Genomic DNA, 21,294 nt, shown 5'->3' with positions numbered 1-21,294 from the left:
TTTAAAACTTTAAAAATCATGAATTATAAAACTCTCAGAGTTGGGCTTCCCTGGTGGCGCAGTGGTTGCGCGTCCGCCTGCCGATGCAGGGGAACCGGGTTCGCGCCCCGGTCTGGGAGGATCCCACATGCCGCGGAGCGGCTGGGCCCGTGAGCCATGGCCGCTGAGCCTGCGCGTCCGGGGCCTGTGCTCCGCAACGGGAGAGGCCGCAGCAGAGGGAGGCCCGCATACCAAAAAAAAAAAAAAAAAAAAAAAAAAAAAAAAACTCTCAGAGTCAATTCTTACTTACCTCTCTCTGAAAATAAAGAGTAATTAACAGATTTGGGGGTTGGGACATTCAGGCGTCAGTATAAAGCAGCGGACTTCTAGAGGTAACAGTTATTTTATCTGCATGGCACAGATAACCTGAAGAGTAGGTAGGAGACATCTAGTGGCCCTGATTACAAATATCCTTCAGTTACCTGTGCCCTATTTTAGCATAAGATGATGCTTTAAAGAAAAGTTAAAATGGAAACATTTTCACACTACTCAGTTTTTTAATTGAGTATTAAGTTATACAGAACACCATCTATAACATTTTTGCTGGGGGCAAGGTGGGGTAGATCCTGAATCTGATCAAGCCTCTGGACTTACTTACCAATTCACAGGAAATATAGGGGACAGAGGAAATGATAAAAAAAACATTAAAGGGATGCAAATCCTGACGGTGGGAAACTGGAGAAAACAAAGAAAGCAATTTCTTCTTCTTCAACAACAACCAAAAACAGGGGGTGGGGAGGACAAAAAGAAAGAGGTATCCATGTCTCTATGCCACAAGACTAGCTTTGAGTTGATAACTGTTGAAGCCAGATGATGGGTATATGGGAGATCAATTTTCTATTTTTCTCTACTTTTGTTTATGTTTGAAAATTTTCCATGAGGATTGGGGGAGCATGAAGGAGCACTCAAGAAATTATTACTGTAGAACCAGTAAGTATAAACTTGACTGCTTACAGCCTAAGAGACTGTATGACCAGAAAGTTAAAATCCTGCCCCATCACAGTGAAGTAAAACTCCAGCCTTGAGGTCTTCAAGAATTGGGCAAAACTTTACAACATATAAAATCCTCCTGGCTGCAATACTTTACAAATTTGGTCACCTGGTACTTACTAATAATCTAAATATCTGGTATAATACCCACATTATATACTTTAACCTACTGATACACATGAGATCTCAGAGCAGCTTTTAAAATGACCATTAATCAAAAGTTATATGACTATACTGCATGACTTACAGAATCCACCACAATACTCTAATTTAGAAATGATAATATCCTGAAGAATTACACCAACCAGTAAACTAATTTTCTTTGGCAAAGATGCCAGGATAAAATGCAACTAGCTAGTGAATATTTTTACTACTAATGCACTTGCAGTACTAAGAAGCAACTAACCAAGAAGACAGTAAGCATTTACTTTCCTTGTATTCTACTTACCAGTCTTTCATGTAAATTAAAAGAGAGTTCAGTGAAACTTGTTTGAAAGCAAATGAAATGGGTTTGGATAGTATCATTTCCCGAACTGAAAAGCAAACTTTCGTTGCCATAAAATTTTATAGGCAGATCATTTCTAAAAATCAAATCAACTTTGACAAGGGGGTGACTAAGGTGTTATTCCAAAGTATTATGTGAGAACAAACATTTTATTATATACTTTAGTTAAATTTCATTTACATGACAATGTAGAGAAGTTTCATGTTTTAGAAAATTTAATTTCCGAAAAAACTACAGGTTCACTCTGAATGCCGCCAAATAAGATTCACATATACAAACCACATGACATACCTATGAATGTGTTTTTTAAAAATCTTACAAATTTCTAATTTGTATTTTTCTCAGGGAAGTGGAATAAGGAGGTATAAAGTTACATGATACCCATTTGGGGAAGATGGGGAAGATAAAAGGCTAACATCATTTCTCCCAAACAATTTTCTTACCTTATTATACAACTATCTTTACTATTTTTATGCACTATATTTCACTTATTCCAAAATATTTTTTCCCATATTTTAACATCTCTGAAATTGGGATGTGGCTTACAATGATAACTGAAATGTTTTTGCTTTCTTAGTGTATATAATATGTATTCTATAAACAAAGCAAATTACCTGATTTTTTTAACGTCAAAATATTATTGCATATAACAAAATTCATTGATAACTCTCTGCTACCTCAACACCTGTCAGTTTCAACCCTCATTCCAATTTTATATTCAATTCATTTGTAATGTGTTCAAATAAAACTCTAAGCACACTAAAAGTCTGTAATAAAGAGTTTCTGAAAGCCTTTACTAACAATATTTTTAAGTTTTTAATCATCAGAAGTTTCTTCTATAAAATATGTTCTCAAATTTTTCCTACTGTTTGACAACTGAAATAATTCTAGCAGAAGTACATGAAAACTTGAATAATCAACATTTTAATAATCTGAAAATCAAGTACTGTGCTGGCACAAAGGATTAATTCCTACTTGAAATTGCATCTGTAAAAATACTGAATAGTCTATGCAACATCCAAATCCATAAATTGAATGAATGAGTTAATTCTAAAAAGCAGAAGAGTTGCAAAAATATTCCCAAGACATAACCCACACTAACCCTGTTTTTTCAAAGGGAATCTAATCTAATTCTCTAGCAACAGAAGAATTTTGCTATTCTCAGACAGTCTGGGGTATAAAATACAAGAATAAAACTATGAGAGAGAACTGCTCAGGAAAATAAAATAAAACAAAACAAAACCAACCCTCTGAAACACCAAAGACTGGCCTGTTGTTACCTGACGCAGGCAAGTAACAAGTAAATGTAAGAATCCTAGAAAACTAAATATATCAACGATAATCTTATAAGCATTATCATAAGGATAATGAATCCATTCTGCTTAAAAATAGGACACCTTTTTGCACACAATAGTATAAAGAACAGAATTTGGTAAATTTCACCAAATTGGCACTCTAAAGCAGTTCAAAGAAGTTCAGAAATGAGGTCCTTACAATACTGAGACAATTGCTCTGGAGTGTTGTATCTGCTCATTGTTTTTTTGCTTTTTTGTTTTGATTTGGTTTTTGAAATGACATAGAAAATGAATATCCTGGAGATCTTATGTGTTCTATCAAAAGAGACCTACATTCCTCTAGGTCACTGACTGTACTTGCTAATTCCACTAAGAAGGTCCACATCCTTGGTCCCATCACCTATCAACCCTCTCCCAACAATTTTAGTAAAAGGTCTCTTCAGTGGCACCACAATTCCTCAGCAGCCTTATGTTGTGAGCCTTAACAACCTTAGGCCTCTGATGCTACTTGAGACCTCTCAGCGCCCACTGCACTGAAACTTCACATCAGAGCAGATTTTTCAAACTGTTCTTGCTTAGCATCAATTGTCCCCCTTCCCTAAATCATTTCCTCACTCTTTCCCTTCAATCCCTTAAGGCTACATGGAACACAGTTTGAAAAAATGGATGCTCTAGGGCCCCATCTGGAACCGCTGGCCTCTCCAAGTCTCTCCCTTCAGCTATTAACTCACCTCTTGGCTTACTGCTCAGTGCTTCTCTCATCCTTCCGCTGCTCACGGCCTTCTCAGCCTGTCCCACTCAACACCCTGATGCCCCCAGGCCATTATAAAGATTCTATGAATACACTGTCTTGTCTCAACAGGGGGCCCATCTACCAGACTTAAATCCAGCTCTTCCCCAGAGCCCACTAACCTCACAACCCTCAACAACTTTCATTCTCCGTCTCCCAGGAGGTAACGATGCTCTCTCATAGCCCCACATTGTTACTTTCAGACCATTTCTCCTTTACTTTGTACTTCTGTACTTTGTATAAAAGCTACTCCTTTTCCTTGATGCTCATGCTACTAGTGGTTTTCCAAAACCGTATTAACCTTAGAATCCTCTTCAAGGATAATCCTTTTCTTATGGTTGATACCACAATGTCTCATCTGCTGAGAATTGGCTCTTTCAAGTATTACTTCATTACTTTATATTTTAAACCTCTCCCTCAACATACATAAAAAATACATACATTCAGAGAAAACCAACTCTGGCTCCATTCCTTTCTTTTAAACTACTGTACTCTCTATCTCTTTGTGTGGAAGCTTCCTAAAAGGATAAGCTACACATCAGTAATATCAAATCCACTGGCACTGAAATGGCACTTGCTAGGGTCACAAGAAACCCCCTGTTGGGAAACACATCAGAACCACTTCTTCATCTCAGGTAAAATCTCTGAACAAACATCACCCCTGGATTTCCATGACCCCACTCCCCCTGGCTTCTCCCCCTACTCTGACTTCCAGAAGCCTTATTTCCCTTTGCTGATCCTCCATGATCCTCTCTAACACAGGCCTGTCTCTTCCAACATCCACACACTGCTGAAGCCCACACTGCCGCCCATGTGCCCTACCCCAGCCACCCTGTGCTGCAGAACATCCCTCCCAACACCCCGTTAAACGCTCCAAACGCAACTCATCCTTCTGCCTTCTCACCAAAGCCACTTCGCCTCTGGGGGCCCCACCTCGTATCAATTCATCCAAAGAGGAAAGCCTGAGAGTCATCTTAGACTTTTCACTTTCCGTTATTACCTACATTCAGTGACTCCCCATGCTATGTAAACGCCACTATTTACAAACTTCTCATATATTTTATTTCCTCTCCATCTCCAGTGTCATTTTAGTGTAGGCCCCAAGACCTTCTCCAAACCTTCCCAGCGGCCTCACAACCAGTCTCTGCCATCTCATTCCCTGCTAGTATTGGGTTGGCCAAAAAGTGTTTGGTTTTTCCCATACGATGGCTCTAGTAGTGCTTAGTTGTCTTTAACTTCATTTGAAACATTTTTGTTAGATTGTATTGTGACAGCTGTCATATCAGCATGCATTAAAAAAAAAACATCAGAATCTGTGAATTTTTGTGTAGCCATTTTAATATTGAAGACGGAAGAAAAAAAAGCAACATTTTCGGCATATTATGCTTTTTTATTACAAGAAAGGTAAAAATGCAACTGAAACACAAAAAATATTTGTGCAGTGTATGGAGAAGGTGCTGTGACTGATCGAACATGTCAAAAGTGGTCTGCGAAGTTTTGTGCTGGAGATTTTTTTGCTGGACAATGCTCCAAGGTGGGGGTGACCAGTTGAAGTTGATAAGGATCAAATCGAGACATTACTTGAGAACAATCAATGTTATATCACATGGGAGACAGCCAACATACTCAAAATATCCAAATCAAGCGCTGAAATCATTTGCACCAGCTTGGTTAGGTAAATCGCTTTGATGTTTGGGTTCCACGTAAATTAAGTGGAAAAAAAACCTTCTTGACCGTATTTCCCCATGAGATTCTCTGCTGAAACGTAACGAAACGTTCCGTTTTTAAAATAAATTGTGACAGGCGATGAAAAGTGGATATTGTACAATAATGTGGAATGGAAGAGATCGTGGGGCAAGTGAATGAACCACCACCAATCACACCGAAGGCTGGTCTTCATCCAAAGAAGGTGATGTTGTGTATACGGTGGGATTGGAAGGGAGTCCTCTATTATGAGCCCCTTCCAGAAACCAAATGATTAATTCCAACAAGTACTGCTCCCAATTAGACCAACTGAAAGCAGCACTTGACAGAAAGGGTCCAGAATTAGTCAAAAGAAAATGCATAATTTTCCATCCCAATTAGACCAAGTGAAAGCAGCACTTGACAGAAAGGGTCCAGAATTAGTCAAAAGAAAATGCATAATTTTCCATCAGGATTAACACAAAACCATATGCTTCTTTGATGACCAGGCAAAAACTGTTACAGCTTGGCTGGGAAGTTCTGATTCATCTGCCATTTTCACCAGACACTGCACCTTTAGATTTCCATTTATTTCGGTCTTTACAAAAGCCTCTTAATGGAAAAAATTTCAATCCCCTGGAAGACTGTAAAAGGCACCTGAAAACAGTTCTTTGCTCAAAAAGATAAAAAGTTTTGGGAAGATGGAATTATGAAGTTGCCTGAAAAATGGCAGAAGGTAGTGGTACAAAACTGTGAATATGTTGTTCAATAAAGTTCTTGGTGAAAATGAAATATGTGTCTTTTTATTTTTATTTAAAAACCGAAGGAACTTCGGCTTTTAAACGCCAAGCCAATATATCAGCCACGTGACCATCAAACTTCCTTCTGAAAGTCTGGATCCCATCAGGTTACTGATTCCCTTGTTTAAAATCCTTCAATGGGACTTCCCTGGTGGTCCAGTGGTAAACAATCTGCCTTACAATGCAGGCGACAAGGGTTCGATCCCTGGTCAGGGAACTAAGATCCCACATGCTGCAAGGCAACTAAGCCTGCACGCCACAACTACTGAGCTCACGGGCCTCAACTAGAGAGCCTGCATGCCACAAACTACAGAGGCCACGCGCCTTGGAGCCTGCGCACCACAACTGAAGTTGCCTGAAAAATGGCAGAAGGTAGTGGTACAAAACTGTGAATATGTTGTTCAATAAAGTTCTTGGTGAAAATGAAATATGTGTCTTTTTATTTTTATTTAAAAACCGAAGGAACTTCGGCTTTTAAACGCCAAGCCAATATATCAGCCACGTGACCATCAAACTTCCTTCTGAAAGTCTGGATCCCATCAGGTTACTGATTCCCTTGTTTAAAATCCTTCAATGGGACTTCCCTGGTGGTCCAGTGGTAAACAATCTGCCTTACAATGCAGGCGACAAGGGTTCGATCCCTGGTCAGGGAACTAAGATCCCACATGCTGCAAGGCAACTAAGCCTGCACGCCACAACTACTGAGCTCACGGGCCTCAACTAGAGAGCCTGCATGCCACAAACTACAGAGGCCACGCGCCTTGGAGCCTGCGCACCACAACTAGAGAGAAGCCCGTGCGCCGCAACAAACAGCCCGTGTGCAGCAACAAAAGATCCCGCGTGCCGCAACTAAGACCTGACGCAGCCAAAAAAATCCTTCAATGTCATGCCTCACCTACAGGATTCAGTCCAAAACCCTTAGCATGTCATAAAAGGCTTCCTGTGATGTGGCCTCTGCTAACCTCCCAGCTTCGTCCCGTGCTCTTTCCTCACATTCTCCTATCCATCAACTAACTCTGTCTCTCACTTGCTTATCTTGCACATGCTTCTCTCCTTTGCTTGGAAGGTATTCCCCTCACCCATCAAGCCTAACAAACACCCGTCCACCCTGATACTACAGCTTGAGCATTACGCTTCCTTGCTGCACCTTCTCAGATGCCCCACGGTGTTCCTTCCCCCTGCTCTCATGCACATCTCTAGTATGCTATCTATCGTATCACTATTTTACTATATTCTTTCTCTCCTGTTGGATTGGGATTCCCCAAAGGGAGGAGCTTTTTTGTATTGTTGAAGTGTATGTCACTAGCACGTAGCACACTGCCCAGCACATATCAGAGTTTAAAAAACATTCACTAAGTGTGTCTTCACCTACTACAGAGGTCCCAGTCTTTCTTACTTTTCATGCCTTTGCATTTAAGACAGAACACCATGAGCTCCCACTATAAATGGCAATGAATTAAGGTGGAGTGAGGGGAAAGTTAATCTGTTCCATTTGGGAAAAGAATTATGCTAGTTTCTTACTGGTGAATGGCAATACCTTTGATTTGATTTAAATGTTGACAGAGTTATAGCTCTAACAACAGTTAAGGAGGTAGTGTCTTGTCACCCGACAAACTTACTAAACAGCAGGGCCATAAAGGAAACCAGGAAAGTCAACAAATTAATAGTCAAAAAAATTATGGGGAAGGTGAAAATTAAAAAGTCAGGGGTTAGCCTAGGTATTACTAAAGTCCAGTGTTAGCAACTGAGCCTAATTTTAGGCAGATTTCCCATGAAATAAACAGAACTGGTTACACAATCCCATCTGTAAAAATTACAATAAGTAGGCACACTTACCAATACAAATAAATAATTTTAGATTATAAATTTTAAGGGACCAGGTGCTTTCATTATAAAAGTGCAAGATATTTAAATGTGGCTACATATTCAAATAAAACAGTATTCATTTACATATAATTCCTAAAAATAGAATTACTGTTTAGCCAGATATTCTACAACTAATCACAGAGAGTTCAGAGCACAGAACAGCTGAATTACTGATTCACAATGCAAAGTCATTTTCATTTTGTTTAAAAAAAAAATAAAAGGCAGCATTTGTTTTTTGGTTTAAACACAGAGTCTAAAACTGAATTTTTCAGGTGTCCTCTGTCAAAAATGTCAGTCTTCCAAACTAGGTCCTTCATATTTGTGTTTCCTTCCTTTTCCATATCAGATACTGCAGTGTTCTCACTGCAGCCCAGATTTTATAGCCTGATCTTTTCATAGCTCTCCCTAAAAGTGCTAACTGGAGCTATCTACAGCATTAACAAAACAAACTCACCAGACCACATCTACCTAAAATGACTTCTTCCCTTAGGACTGAGATGGGAAGGCTGGAGAACTCTCTCTCATACTTGATAATGCAATTTTAACGCTCCACTCAGCATTATGACACTAGACTAATCTCCTGTACAATTTTGGTAGTTCCAGCTATGAGATTCCCTACAGTATTTGGTAATATAACTTCCAGAAAATTAACTACATTTAACATTGAACACACAAATTGAATTTAGCAATTCTATACAGGATACTTTAATAATTTTAACTGTTAGAAGAACCCACTGGAGAACTGATGGAAACATGATCATCAGATAGGAAGCCAGGGATTACTATTAATCTAAAAATGTTAAAATTTTATAGTTTACAAGTTAGTTAGTACAAACATGTGACATATATATCAAAACAGGTCCACTATTATAAAATGTCACTCACCATCCCCAGCAGGAAGTCCTCTCTCTTTCTTTTCATCACATTTGTTGCATTCACTGAAGTAAAGCAGCAGGAACATATCCAAGAGTACCCAAATCAAGGAGGTGGCTAGGACCACCTTGCAATATGCAAATTTTCTCATGGCACTTTAAGTCAAATGCAAAATTTTAAAATATATATATATATAAATATACAAAGATCATGAAAATTATTCCAATCCAGTTTCATCAGAAATCACGTTCATAACCTATAGAAAGAAAAAGAAAAAAGATTAACTTAAAAATTCAGAACCTAAAAAAGAACCAGTGGATTGATTCAATATGAATATGAAGTTTTACTATGAAGAATAAGTTTTAAAATCAGACTTGAAAGAATACTTGTAAACTATATAAAAATTGTAACAAGAACATGCAAATAACTCCTACAAATCAATATACACAATCTAAGAGAAAAATGGGTAAAGGATGGAAACAAGCACTTTGCAAAGGAAACCTGAATAGCCAATAAACAAGTGAAAAGGTGCTCGATTCATTACAATGAGGAAAATTCAAATTAAAACAGTGAGCTACTATCTTATATCCATCAAACACATGGGGCTTAACTGCCTTCTATTCAATTGCTGTATTAAACACTAAAGCAAAAGCTAAGCCATTAACTGCCACAGGAGTTTAAGAAACCAGTAATTCCCAGTCCATTTTAACCACTCACATTCAGTTCCCAGGGTCCAAGGATTTATATGAGTTCTCCTAGTAGCTTTTCTAGAGCAGTTTAATTGGAATTATTCTTTTCCCTCTGTCCCACTGAATCCCATTCTAAAAATGCTAGTCACCAGTCGTTCAAAAACAAGACTCATGGAAAGTATAACAGAAAAGAAAAGGGTACTGAAAGATCTGAGCCCTAGTCCTGGCTCTGACAGTAATTTTACAGACTTCCCTGGTGTTTAGTTTCTATCCACCCCCAGCTCCACCCCACCAATCTGTTAAAATATCATGAGAAAATGACTGGAGGAACTGTCCTTTGGGATAGCTAGACCAGAAACACTTCTGGCACATACGGCACTCATGTGGGGGAGCTCTGGAGCAGTCCGAGGGACCTCAGAGAGGTAAGCAGTCATCCCACCGAGCCGCTGACACCGAGGCTCAAAGGTCTGTGTCACTGCTGATCAGGAGATAGAGGAGCCAAGTGCGTTCATGGGAGTGGATGGAGGAAACACACACTTGGCACAGGTGAAAGCCAATGAGCAGATGCTCTGAAGGGCTGGGCTGATGGGCAGCATAGCAGCTTCTTACAAGGGCAGTTTTATGTAGCATGTTCCATGGTGGGCAGTAGAGATGTCGCTACCTAAACAATCCAGGGCAGGCCAGAGAGTTTATTTACGAAAAAGATACAATAGTTCTTTCCTATTTCACAAAGTGGCTAAACAGCAACCTGAAAAGCACCCCAAAATACCAAGTAATACTTATAAATGTAAAGTGTTATTTCTGTTCATCTCTCTGGGGACTTTGATCTCTTGCCTATTGGCCTCCTTTCATCAAACCAACACTTCCTGACTGCACAGTGAGAACAGGGATGCTAATGTCATATTCTTGCCTCAAAATCATACTTACTCAATATCTGTCACGTGCAGTGAGCAACAACTGACATCCGCGGTGACCAGGGTGAGGGGAAGAGCGAAAGCATTATAACACACAGTGTCATGGAGCAACAGTTCTCTCCAGAGAAGCTAGGTACATATTATACATATATATATTTCAAGCCACTTTACATGAAAGGCTACCTCTTTTGGTCACTGGCAAAGCAAGCAGTCTAACTGCCAGTGCAACAGCCGGGATTCAAATGTAGTTTTGTGTTCTCTAAAATCTGCTGATTGTTAATTTTTTTCAATGCTTACAGCCCAGAACACTTAAATGTAAATCTTTATAACTCTGTACTCATTCCTATTTAATTTTTCCAAGGCAGCACAATTAGATTCTAAAACTGAAGATGAAATGCAGTGGGTGTGTGTGTATTTGGGAGAGCAGTACAGAGAAAGCAGGAGGTGTAGGGAGAAAGGAGGATAAAGGAGAGGCAAACATCTTTGAGATCTTGAGTTATGTAGAGATTCCTTACCTGGTAACAATAAAATGCACAAATCATTTAAAAAGATTGATAAGTTGGACTTTATAATTAAAATCTGCTCTTCAAAAGACAGTTTAAAAAATAAAAAACAAGTCACATATTGGGAGAAAATATTTACAAATTACATATCTGATAATTACTTGTATCCAGACCATATAAAGAACTCTCCAAATACAATTTTTAAAAATCCTAATCCAATACAATGGGCAAAAGGTTTGAACTGTTGCTTTACCAAAACAGCGATACAGGTGGCAAAAGAGCACAAGAAAAGATGTTCAACATCATTAGCTATTAGGGAATTGCAAGTTAAAACCACAATGAAACACCTCTATGCACCAATATAAATAGTGAAAGGAAAAAAGAAAACTACCAAGTGCTATCAAGGAACTGCTGCAACTGGACCTCGAATACATTGCCAGTGGAATGCACGATGGTACAGTCTCTCTGGAAAACAGTTTGGCAGTTTCTTCCCACAAGAATCTGCAATTCCATTCCTAGCTATTTACTTAAGAGAAAGGAAAACGTACATCTACACAAAGGCTTGTACACAAATCTTTATAGCAGCTTAACCATAATCATCAAAATCTGGAAACAATCCAAATGTCCATCACCTGGTGAATGGATAAACCAATTGTGGTACACCAAACAGTGAAATACTACTACCCAGAAATCCAGCAATCAAAAAGAACTCTTGATATATGTGCAATAATACTGATGAATCTCAAAAGCTTTATGCTAAGTTAAAGTGGTCAGTCACAAAAGGCTGCATACTGTATACTGTATGATTCCATTTATATGAGACAAATTAGATCAGTGGTTGCCAGGGGCTGTGGAAAAGTAGAGGACTGCTCTCAAAGGGCCGTGAAGGAACTTGTTTGTGATAATGAAAACATTCCATCTCTTGCTTGTGGTGGCAGCGGTCATTCTGTCCAAACTGGTACGACTACACCTAAAAGGGTGAAGTTTACTGTACATAGATAAATACAGGAGAGGTGAGGATCCTTCAAAGAAACAATTCCAATTTTAGGAGAAAAACTGTTGTGTATTTCTTCAAGTGATACATACCAGAATTTATCTTGGAAATTATTAAAAGCTCAGAGTTTTTGTCTCAACCACAATAGATTAAAACCTTCCATTTGAAATGCATTTAACTCCTTAATTATTTTAGAAGGTATAAAATCTGAATTAATGTCAAAGTACAGTGATCAATTATATCAGTAAACTTCTGATTCTATCCTATGTGTCATATGCCAAGTTCTTCCAAAGGTCGATCAGTATTTTCTAGGGCTAAATAATTATTTTCTCTTACTCCATATACTTCTAGCCAAGGCTCTCCAGAAATTTCAAGCCTAAAAAGAGAGTCTCAGCTCAAAAGCAGCTTTGGAGAAAATAGAAGCATCATTCTCTTGGACCTAAAACTTCAGTCTTCTGAGTATGTTAAGGTGCTTATCTCCCCTCTCCCAAGAACACTGAATTCTCAGGCACCTACACCTAGAATCACTAATTTTGCACTGTACTGACCAGGCAAGGTATGAGATATGAGACCCTTCAATAGATCTATTCATTTAATTTGTAGCTGTAATTTCTGCCAGAAAAACTAAAAGACTTAAAAAAATGATATTTATCCTCTAACATTGTAAAGAGAAGCAAGATTATTTTATTTACTAATTATATATTCTATTTGCTCTATTTCTCAGAACTATAATGAAACCTATTCATTCACTTATTATTATTTCATACATTCAAAACACACAAACTCAGTAAATGTAGGGAATGTGTCAAATGCAAGGAATACAAACATGAACAAAATATTCTTTCCCTTACGAAGTTTAGAGTTGGCTTCAGGAAAGCAGGCATTAGTCGAACACTCACATAAACGTGAAATTTCAATCGTGATAACTGCTTTGGAGGGAGGTACACAGCACTATACACATCTGTAAAAGAGATCTGACTGTCAAAAAGGCTTCCCTGAGGAAGACATGATTTGAAGAGAAAATGAGCATTTGGGGCAGTGAGTAGCAAGGATTCTATAGCAGGAAGGAGCCCAACACTCAAAGGCCAGTGGATCAAAGACAAAAGAGGTGAAAACTGTGATTGCGACAAAGCTAGAGCTGGATAAAAGTGGGCAGATTCAAGAGGTATTAAGGGACAAACTCAATGAGATTTAAGGATGAGGCAGGTGGGGGTAAAGAGGAGGAAATCCTGGCCTATACAAGTGGATGCGGAGTGTTGCCAGTCATAGAAACAGGGACCAGTAAAAGAGGACCAATTTTTGGAAAGGAGGAAAAGATGGGAAGAAGTGTAAGTCTGACTTTGGACATGCTGAGTATGAGGTACCTCTGATACCCTCAAAGAGATGTTAACCACAGCTGAGGACACAAAACTTTGAGGCTCAAAGTGGAGTTCTCTGTATATCTCCGTAAAGATATACAGATAGAAGTCCCTGCTCTTGTGCAACTTTGTAGGGGAGGACAGACTAAAAAAAAATCAATAAATGAAGTAATTTTTGTGGAGTGTAATTTCCCTCCCAAAGTGTGGGCTGGACTTAGGGACTTGCTTCTAACCAATAGAATATGGTGGAAGTAATGATGTGTGATTTCAAGGCTAGTCATAAAGCACAGTTCTTCCCAGCTCTCTCTCAGATCACACACTCTGGGGAAAGCCAGCACCATGTCAGAAGGACACTCAAGCATCCCTATAAAGAGATCCATGTGCTGAGAAACTGAAACCTCCTGCCAACAAAGAGTACTCTCTTGCGAGGCATGGAAGTGAACCATTTTGGCAGCAGACTCAGTCAAGCCTTCATCTTGACTGCAACATCATGTAAGATCCTGAGTCAATACCACCTTGCTAAGCTACTCCTGCATTCCTGACCCAAAGAAAATATGAGATAATAAATGTTTATTGTTTAAAGCCATTAAGTTTTGAGGCAGTTAGGTAGTTCATTACTCATCAATAGAGAACTTCAACAGAAAACTAGGACTAGAAAGGAAATTCTTTAACTTATAGCAAACATATTTAATGATGGGATTCCCGACGCATTTCTGTAACATTGTAAATAAGAAAAGTTATGCATCCTCACTTCAATCTGATATCGTACTGGAGGTCTAAACAATAAGACAAGAAAAGGAATAAGAATTAGGGGATTAAAAAGAGACAAAATTATCTGCAGATAACATGTCTTCTATATAGAAACTCTAAAAGAAATCAATAAATAAACCATTAGAGCTAATTCATTATTTGATCAAGGTTGCTGAATACAAGGTGAACACAGAACATCAATCATGCTTCTTCATGATAATAACTAATTAGAATATATAAAGGAAAACAAATCACATTCAAAGCAGCTATAAAAACCCTAAGGTATTTGGAAATAAACTTAAAATATGTGCAAGACATGGAGAAAATTGTGGAGCTTTGTCGAAGGACATAAAAGAACACCTGACTAATGGACAGATGTACCATGTTCAGGAAAACAAACAAGCAACTTCTTCCCTAAATTAATTTAATTCTAATCAAAACACAAATGAAACCTTTAGGGACTGGATTTATTATAAAGCAAAAGTATCTACAGCCATGTGGTACCCCAAAACAAACCTAAACATGTGTGGACAATTGGAAAGGTGCTACTATAAATCAGAGCAGAAAACTGATAAAGGAACAAATAGCTTTCCAAATGGTAAAAAATAAATTTAGATCCTACCATATACCAATAACAAAAGTAAATCTATCAATAGATAATAACTCCTATAAAATTTACTGGCTGAAATGTTTTAATTTAGAGCATTCCGTGTTTGGTAACTTAAGTGGAATGTCAGTTTCCAAGGTGATAAACAGACTTAGCTCCTAGCAATACCTTTAAAAGTGAATATTTTTCCTAGCTACAAAGTAATATATGCTCAATACAAAGAACTTGGCAAACACAGAGAAGTAAAATAAAAGATACAAAGCCATCTATAAACCCCCATCCCAGTTAAACACTATTACCAGTGGGATAAGTGCCCTCCCAGTCATTCAGAATAGCTCATAGATACGTCGTTTTAAAGCAAGTTTGTATTGTCTATTTTGACTCAAACATTTTAATGTCTTAAATGTCACTATGAGGGGGAAAAGAATGGAATGGCTGTGACTATAAAGGGGTAAAAGGAGAGACCTTTGTGGTGATGCTGTTGTGATTTTTTAAAATTGCAGTAATACGCTCAACAGACATTTCTAACCTCTCTTTCCACCCCAACCACTGAGTATCCTGTCTTGGGCAACAAATGTCTTTATGGTCACTTCAAAATAGCCCTGATATCCACAAAGCTATGTCGAAATGCCATATATTGTTTTATACTTAAAGGAACAGACATAAAATAGACACAAACCGAGGTGGCTTCCTGGCTCATGATTCTGACTTGCGCTCTCCCCACCCTCCCCCAAGGGTTTCTCCTGGTAACAGACCTAGCCCCCTGGCCACAGGATAGCCAAATGACCTGGCCAGGCCAACCACAGGACCTCACCCTTTGGCTTCCCGAGTCACAGAGCTGGAAGCCTGTGCTAATCTAGCACTGCAGTCAGCTACACTGCCCAACATGTAGAGAAAGCTGACCTGCAGTCCAAGAGGATGAGCCCAGAGGCACACAGGATGAGAGGCAAAGGTGACGGAGTCCCTGACTCTACTTTGGCTTTTGTGTACACCCAGGAATCCTTCTATTAATCCCCTTTTCTGTTTATGACAGTTTGAATTGGGTTCTAACACACATCTGGGATGGCCACTGCGGGGATGGGGGGTAGGGGACAGAGGAGACCTACAGGTAAAAATCAAACAGGTTCTGGTCCACTGGTGAGGTTCCCCTCTACTAGTCATAAACAATTATACATTATGAGGCAGACTACACTATTTGAAAAGATACTTTCTAATGCCCCAAATCACAAAAACATATCAAGTATCAAAAGTAGGTATAAAACAAATCGCAGATATAAAGGATCACAACACAACATACACATGTATCCACCACTCAGTTTAAGAATAAGAACATCACCTTTAAAGTTCCCTCTCCAATACCATCTCTTCCCTAGCTCCTCAAAGACCTCCTCTATTCTGAACTTAACATTCTTTCTTTTCCTGATAGTTTTGCCTCACTGTTATCCTTAAAAATGCCGTTTACATTTTGTTTCTGAACTGCTTATAAATGGAAGAATCTGAGACCTGCTTTTCTTCTAACACTGCGTTCCTGAGAACCATCCATTTGTTGCATGTAGTTGCAGTCAGTTTATTTTCACTGCTGTCTAATATTCAATTGGCTTATATAATTATACACTATGAGGCTTACCACGGTTTATCCCTTCTACCCTTAATAAACACGTGGTTATTTCTAGGTTTCTGTTATTACAAGCAGTACTGCTATGAATATTCCTGAACACGTTTCCTGGAACAAACGTGCCAGGGGTCAGCAAACTTCTTCTGCAAAGGGCCAGATTGTAAACATTTTTAGGCTTTGCGGGACATGAGATCTCTACTGCAACCACTCAAATCTGGTGTTGTACCACAAAAGGAGCCAAAAGTGATATGTAACCAAGTAAGTGTGACAGTATTCCAATAGAGCTTTATTTATGGACACTGAAATTTGAATCTCATGTAATTTTCATATTACAAATTATGAAATATTATTTTTATTTTTTTAACCATTTAAAGATGTTAAAAACCTTTCTTAATTCATGAGTTGTCACACCAACCCTGATCTAGAGTACATACCTAGGGGAATTAGGTCATAGGGTATACATATTTTCAATATGACTAATATGGCAAATTTGTTTTCCCAGGTGTTTGAAACAAATTAGAAAGAAAAATGAGAGCTCTGGACGTGTTATATCCTTGGCAACAGTTATTGATGTCAAACTTTTATTTTTTGACAATCTGGTAAGTGTGTAGTTGTTATCTTAATGTAGTTTGAATCTGCCTTTTCCCACCATCTCTGACATTACTGGTCATTCCATTTCCTCTTCTCTAATGTACCTACTGAAGTTTAGTCCATTGGACTGCCAGGGAATTCCCAAGAGGTGTCTTTTATAGTTCACATTTTCTATGTCTTAAGAAACTCTTCTCTATCTAGAGATCATTAAAAATAATGTTTTAATGTCTAAAAATTTTAAAGTTTTACCTTTCCAGTTTAAGTAGAGATTCAATGTCATCTTCTTCCATGTGGATAACCAATTGTCCCAGTACTATTTATGGAAAAGTTCATCCTCTCCCTAGAAGTGTACAATGCCAACTTTGTCATAAACCAGGTTTTTGAGGTTCTATGTTCTGTTCCATTGGTCTGTCTATCCCTACACCACATGGCTGTCTTAATTATTACAGCTTTATAATGATTTTTGATACACAGTAAAGCAAGTATTCTCACCTTTCACTACTTGAGGAGGGCCTTGGCTACTCTGACCCACTGGCCTTCCTTAGCTATGACAACCATTTAATTACTTAAAATGATATTCCATCCACTGCAAAAGAAATCTAGTAGTTAAAAGTGCTTACATGTCTACGGTAGAACAATTCTACTGTTCTGAAAAAATAAACCAATTACAAATTCATAAAGGTCATTAAAAAAGAAGCTGGAGATGAAAAGAGGAACTCAAGAGAAGTCTAAAAAGAAAGTTCTAAAAGTGTTTTTCAAAATGACAGTACTATTAAAATAAACGCACAGCACCTAACCTTTACGTCTACTGTATTGTTATTCCTTAAAAAAAATGGCTTCAGTATTTTAGAGTCACAATCATTCCATACTGTCTGGATATTTATTGAGTCTTAGCCAACTACGTCTTGCTACCATGTCAGACACTGTAGATGGTAGGAGCATGAAGGCAGTGATCCGCTCCACAGAAGCTCTTATCACACTATTAAATACCAGTGTAAGAGACACGCCATTCACATTACAAAAGAGAAACATCAACTCAGGAAACCTGGCAGGAAAAAGACATCCAGATAGGAAAGTTTCTAAATAGGTTTTATCAGGCAGTGTAAGATACTAAACTTTTCTGCAACAAGGTTTTCTTTAAATTTTTTTCTATAGTTGTTTTGTTTCTGTCTCTTCTTTAGCTAAATCCCTTTAAGGGCTTCCCGATGTCCTGTTATTTTGTTCTAAAGAACACTGTTTGCAAGACCATAGGGAGAGTCTGCACTTAAGAAATTGCATGGTCAAATAAGTTAGGGAAATGTTACATACTCCATTCGCTGTACATCACTGCACCAAAGGTTCTGTGAAGTCCTGCAATAAGGAAAGCTATGTAAGTTTGTTAACTCAGAACTTCTCATATTCAAGCATGGAACCTTCCCCATCTACTTTGTCTTTCTTTTTTGCATAACACAAAGCAGGTTTCAAAGAGCAATAAATAAACTAGTAAAGATTGGTTCCAAATCCCGGAACCAAGCAATTTTTAAATTATTGGTTATTTTCTTTCTGCAAAACTGTTATTTCTGTGAATCTGCAAACTGCATAAAAAAGAGATGCCATTGTGTTTAAAAGCTTCTCACGAGGCAGACCTTCAGAGAGAGAGAGAGAGAAGGTTAATTTTGTAATACCTTGATTCAACTAATTTAAGTTCATATTTCTGTATTGTTCTTTAACATAACATATACCTGTATATAATACAAATAATTGTGGACAAAAATGGGAAATCCAAAAGTCACCATTATATAAATTCCGAAAAGAAAAGAATCTACAAACCTTCCCTCAGGTAAGTGAAATTTGTAAACTACTTCTACTATCAATTATTTTTTCTAAGTATAGAGTATCATATTATAAAAACATATCATCAGGGCTTCCATGGTGGCGCAGTGGTTGAGAGTCCGCCTGCCGATGCGGGGGACACGGGTTCGTGCCCCGGTCCGGGAAGATCCCACATGCCGCGGAGCGGCTGGGCCCGTGAGCCATGGCCGCTGAGCCTGCGCGTCCAGAGCCTGTGCTCCGCAACGGGAGAGGCCACAACAGTGAGAGGCCCGCGTACCGCAAAAAAAAAAAAAAAAATCATTACATTTTGCATTCAGCAAATGCAGCATTATTTCATGTAGGAGTCTGAGAGGAAAGAGTTAACAAAGAGTCCTACCCAGTCCTTGCTAAACCCTGGGGGATGCCTACAGCCATGGCAATGACCCCTGGCCAAACTCTGAGAACTAAACTCCTGGAATGTTCACAGTCACTGGTTAAGGATGTTCGAGGTGATGAGTCAGGATGTACCAGGCTGTCAGCATTGTTTAAAGTAATCATCAAGATTTATGATGTGCACCTGGTATCTGGTCTGGAGCCCTAAGTTTCAGTTGCCATGGCTGGCCACATGGCAGTAGTATGCCTATGTAACCAGCTTCTTATACGAACTCTGGACTGGAATACTCATGGGCTTCCCTGTCCGACACATCTTGTAAGTGTCTCTATCACTCACAGCTAGAGGGGAAATCGTGTCCCTGTGATCCTCAAGAGGGAAGATTTAGACGTCCGTGCCTGATCTCTCTAGCAATCATATATATATCTTTTTCCTGCTGTTCTTGCACTCTAACCTTTGCCGTAATAAAAACAGCCATGAGTACAACATTATGTTGAGTTGTGTCAGTCTTTCCAGCAAATCAAATAGTGGGCTGTCATGGGACCCTCAAAACAAACACCACTAAAGAATTGTTTGCCATACCTACTTCTCTCATTACTTTTCAGAAGCTAAATGATCATAAGAACAATATCCTTAAATGAATAAATCAGTGTACAGGATAAAAGCTAAGATGTAAGACTGAGATTACTGTCCTTAGAAAGGCTTGGTTGCAAGGTTAGCCCTTGGCTGGTGTCTGGGAACTTGAAGGATAAACAGTTCCCTACAATGATATAAAACTTACCTTAAATGATAAGTGGGTCTCACTGTGCCTAAACTGTTTATACAAACATTATGGTTTATGCAAAACATCCGTTTTCCTTCTGGGAGCCTGAAATTTTGGTACATGCTAGGCGGAAGGTACCTCCATTACCAGGTCCAATGAAAACACTGGCACAGAGTCCAGTGAGTTTCCCTGGTTGACAGCACTTCACATGTGTTGTCAAAATTCATTGCTGGAGGAATTAAGCTCATCCTGTGGGACTCTACTGGGAGAGGACTCTTGGAAGCTAGTGACTAGTTTCCTCCAGACTTCACCCCATGCACTTTTTCCCTTTGCTAATATTGCTGTGTATCCTTTCGCTGTAATAAATCTTAGCCATTATTATGATCATAATGCTGAATCCTATGAGCCCTCCTAGCCAGTCACTAAACGTGTGGTTGGTCTTGGGGACACCCAACACAATCAGCATTTTAAAACAGACATGAGGGTCTATTAGGCCAAATGCTGACATTCAAATTTCAATTCCAAAACGTATTAGTTATGTGATCCTAACAATTGTACTTTATTTGCATAAATCTGGGCCTTTTTATTCCTCTGAATGAGAAAAACATACGCACCTTATAGTCCCTGAATTAAATGAAGTAATGCACAACACACTCATAGTAAACACTCAGTAAATATTAAATAGTATTTCTAGAGGCTCTTTCTTAGATGAAATGAAAAATCAGGAACTTTTTATATTTGTACTGATGCAATGAGAATTCAAACGGTCATTTGGAGTACTGCAAAGAGAAGCTCAGAGACAAACTTTAACCCTCCATCTCCATAACACTGGTGCTACGAGTGCTTTCCAGTCCACATGACAGGATTATTGGTTGAGCGCAAGCAGGTCAAACCGTATATAATAAGTATCTTTCTATTTCTAAACCTGGTCTTCATTTAGTCTTCAAATTGACCTCCTGAATGAGAAGTGGAATATTAATTAGTACTGTGGCTATGCTTGATGGTTATATTTCTCAAATTACTACACTAGGATTTTAGTACAAGCCATTTTCTTGTGTGTATATGAGGCATAAAGTCCAATGAACATAAGTTTGAACCTACATCACAATAAGAACAAATCCCAATGTAAAGAGAAGTACAACCCTCAAGTCATTTACTCCCAGCTATCAACTTACCCCAAAGTGGTTTTTCAAATGAATTCATATCCCAAATCCACATGTCCCACATCTCCTGTTGAAAAATAAATTTCCTAAAATCAGTTTATTACAGAATAACTCTCTCCTCCCCCCATTACCTCAGCCACCCTATTCCACTGGACTATACACCAGCCACCACCTGAGGACAAGGACCAAGTCTTACCAGCTACTTCCCCAATGCCGAGCACAATACCTGGCACAAAATATGTGTTCAGTTAATGTTTATTACATGAATAAGTGAATCAATGAATAAAGTATTTCTGAGATCCAACACCAAGCTCAGTGGAAATA

General features: G+C 38.6%; 1 protein-coding gene across 1 annotated transcript in view; it reads right to left on the bottom strand.

Moving 5' to 3' along the window:
* The window catches only part of GALNT1 (polypeptide N-acetylgalactosaminyltransferase 1), an 82,506-nt gene extending 61,472 nt beyond the window's left edge, over positions 1-21,034 (bottom strand). Inside the window, exons 1-2 of the mRNA XM_007119797.4 lie at positions 20,983-21,034; positions 8,854-9,097 (exon numbers count right to left, since the gene is read on the bottom strand). Coding sequence (XP_007119859.2) covers positions 8,854-8,992 — 139 coding nt within the window. The 5' untranslated portion in view covers positions 8,993-9,097; positions 20,983-21,034. The remainder of the gene's footprint in view (positions 1-8,853; positions 9,098-20,982) is intronic.
* Positions 21,035-21,294: the final 260 nt, after the last annotated feature.

This window comes from Physeter macrocephalus, chromosome 19 (genome assembly GCF_002837175.3).
Source record: "Physeter macrocephalus isolate SW-GA chromosome 19, ASM283717v5, whole genome shotgun sequence".
NCBI lineage: Eukaryota > Metazoa > Chordata > Mammalia > Artiodactyla > Physeteridae > Physeter > Physeter macrocephalus.
This window is presented reverse-complemented; position numbering and strand designations above follow the sequence as displayed.